Below are 2,983 nucleotides of genomic sequence, written 5' to 3' on the forward strand. Positions count from 1 at the left end.
AAATAGATAATATTTTAGGAATTTGTTATAGAATATACTTCTATTTTTATTAACTATTATGTATAACCTCCATTGAAATATATTTATAAAGTTATTATTACCTGTATAAATATATATCAGAGTTTTGATTATTATTAAGAAAAAAATTCTTATTCTTCTCATTTATTTAATTATAGAATGACATTATGTATACTTGTCGTCTCAAAAATAATATTTAATTTTTTAAAGGAAATTTGTTACATAGATTAAAGAGATAAAAAATAATAATATGGTTTTAAAGAAGTAAAAGAAAAAAAAGGACAAGTTGATAATGTAAGGGTAGAATAGGAATTGAAAAAAGTTAATTAGGATAAATGGGGGGAGAATGACTATTGTTCAAAGTTGAGGGGAGAATTTAATTTTTAAAGCAAAGTTGGGGAATTATATATTCTCTATACTTTCTAGATTTCTTTTATAAAGAAGCTATTATGAACTATGTTACAAAATATTTGGATGTATTATTAAGTGTAAATTATACCACTTGCACATTAAGTGATAAAATACAACTTGCACTTGCAAGATGTATCTTAGTTGTAGCAAGTTATATCTTAGTTGTACTTTTTAGTTGTAGATTAGTTATATCTTAGTTGTAGCTTAGTTGTAGCAAATTGTAAATCAATTTGCACAAGTTGCATGTTAAAGATTGAGGGCCAAAACTCTTCTATAAATAGAGACCTTTGCCCTCTCATTTAGGACACCATCAACAAGTGATAATACAATATTTCCTTTCTCTCTACAAAGTTATTTTAGTTTGCTTCTCTTGTTTATTTCCAATTATATAGTTTTATAACACGTTATCAGCACGAGACTCTGCCACCTTAAGAAATTTTTTGAAAGCTAAGGTATTATTTTTATTCTCTTTATTTATGGCTAACCTTACAAAATTTGAGTTCGTTGCCCTTGATATTTCGGACAAGAATTATCTATCATGGGTGCTAGATGCTGAAATCCATCTGGATGCTATGAGTCTTGGAGACACCATTAAAGAAAAAAATAAAGCATCCAACCAAGAAAATTCCAAGGCTATGATATTCTTGCGTCATCACCTTGATGAGGACCTAAAGATTCAATATCTTACTATTAAGGATCCGCTCATTTTATGGAAAAACTTGAAAGAAAGGTATGACCACCTGAAGATGGTCTTCCTCCCAAAAGCACAACATGAATGGATCAATCTAAGGCTACAAGATTTCAAATCAGTTATGAAGTATAACTCTGAGATGTTCAGAATTACTTCTATATTGACACTATGTGGAGATACAATTAGTGATTCTGATAAGCTGGAAAAGACGTTCTCCACTTTTCATGCCTCGAATGTGCTCCTGCAACAACAATATCGAAAGAAAGGTTTCACAAAGTATTGTGATTTGATTGCTCATCTTCTTATGGCTAAACAAAATAACGATTTGCTGATGAAAAATCACGAGAATCGACCTACTGACGCTGCACCTTTCCCTGAAGTGAATGAGGTGTATGCCCACTACTCTAGGTGTGGAAAAGGCCCCGGTCGTGGTTATGGTCGCGGTAGTGATACTGGTCGTGGTCGTAGTTGTGATAATGGTCAAGGAAGAAATAATTTCCCTGGCATTAATCATTCTTCAAAGAAAAATTACTACCAAAAGGGGAAAAAGAAGGATGAGGGGCATGAAGTGCCACAAACACGTGACTCAGAAAATAAATGCTATCGTTGTGGTGGAAGTGGACACTGGTCACGTACATGTCGGACGCCAAAACACTTGGTTGAGCTTTATCAAGCATCAATGAAAAGGAAAGAGAAAAATCTTGAAGCTAATTTTATCTCTGAAGATCAAGTTGATATTACTCACTTGGATGTTGCCAATTTTTTTGAGCACCCTGAAGAAAAAATAGATCACTTGATTGGTGATGGATCTATTGTTAAGAATGATTGATTTGCTTAATTTTGGTTTTTGCTAATTCGCAGTAGTAAGCAAACAAAGATCATGTAATCATAGTACTAGTCTATTTCCATTTTCATGCTTATTTCCGTTTTTATCATAGTAGTAATAGATCATGTAATCGAAGTACTAGTCTATTCCCGTTTTTATATGTTAAACATTTTGGTTTTTAAATGATAGTAGTAATATTTACTATTACTTTTTATTTATATATGTCATTTGAAGATATGGATATCTCTCAAAATGAGTTTGAATTAAAATTCAATTGTGAAGGCATTTGTTTGATTGATTCAGCTACAACGCACACGATATTCAAAGACAAGAAATATTTTTCTCATTTACTCATGGGCAAGATAAATGTTACTACGATTTCTGGTAGTACTAATTTGATTGAAGGCTCCGAAAGAGCCATCGTAAATTTTCCTAAGGGAACAAAACTCATTATAAACGATGCTATGTTCTATCCTAAGTCCCAAAGGAATTTATTAAGTTTTAAAGATATCCGCCAAAATGGATATCATATTAAGACAATGGATGAATCTTGAATATCTTGGTATCACCAAGAATGTCTCGGGCCAGAAATATGTTATAGAAAAGTTCCCTGCTTTATCTTCTGGCTTATATTGGACAAAAATTAGTGCAATTGAGTCACATGCTATTGTAACCTTGAATTTTACTAATTCTAATACTTTCGTACTTTGGCATGATCGACTAGGACATCCCGGATCTATAATGATGAGGCGAATTATAGAAAATTCAAATAGGCATCCATTAAAGAACCTGAAGATTCTTTCAAATGATGAATTTTCTTGTACTGCCTATTATCAAGGCAAGTTGATTATTAGGCCATCACAAACAAAAGTTGGGATTGAGTCCCCAACATTTTTGGAACGTATACATGGGGATATTTGTGGACCTATTCACCCACCTAGTTGGTCGTTTAGATATTTTATGGTCTTAATAGATGCTTCTTCTAGATGGTCTCATGTGTGCCTACTGTCATCTCGCAACCTGGCGTTTGCAAAATT

General features: G+C 32.5%; 1 protein-coding gene across 1 annotated transcript; it reads left to right on the top strand.

Annotated features, from left to right (window-relative positions):
• Positions 1 to 1,175: 1,175 nt before the first annotated feature.
• Positions 1,176 to 1,949, top strand: LOC132628849 (uncharacterized). Its single transcript, XM_060344609.1, has one exon. The coding sequence runs from the start codon at positions 1,176 to 1,178 to the stop codon at positions 1,947 to 1,949; it is 774 nt and encodes a 257-aa protein (XP_060200592.1).
• The last annotated feature ends 1,034 nt before the right edge of the window (positions 1,950 to 2,983 follow it).

The sequence above is a fragment of the Lycium barbarum genome, chromosome 2, assembly GCF_019175385.1.
Source record: "Lycium barbarum isolate Lr01 chromosome 2, ASM1917538v2, whole genome shotgun sequence".
Taxonomy (NCBI): domain Eukaryota; kingdom Viridiplantae; phylum Streptophyta; class Magnoliopsida; order Solanales; family Solanaceae; genus Lycium; species Lycium barbarum.

What these genes read in the sequence shown, in the direction of transcription:
- LOC132628849 (XM_060344609.1), top strand. Translation starts at nt 1,176, where the DNA reads ATGGTCTTCCTCCCAAAAGCACAACATGAATGGATCAATCTAAGGCTA.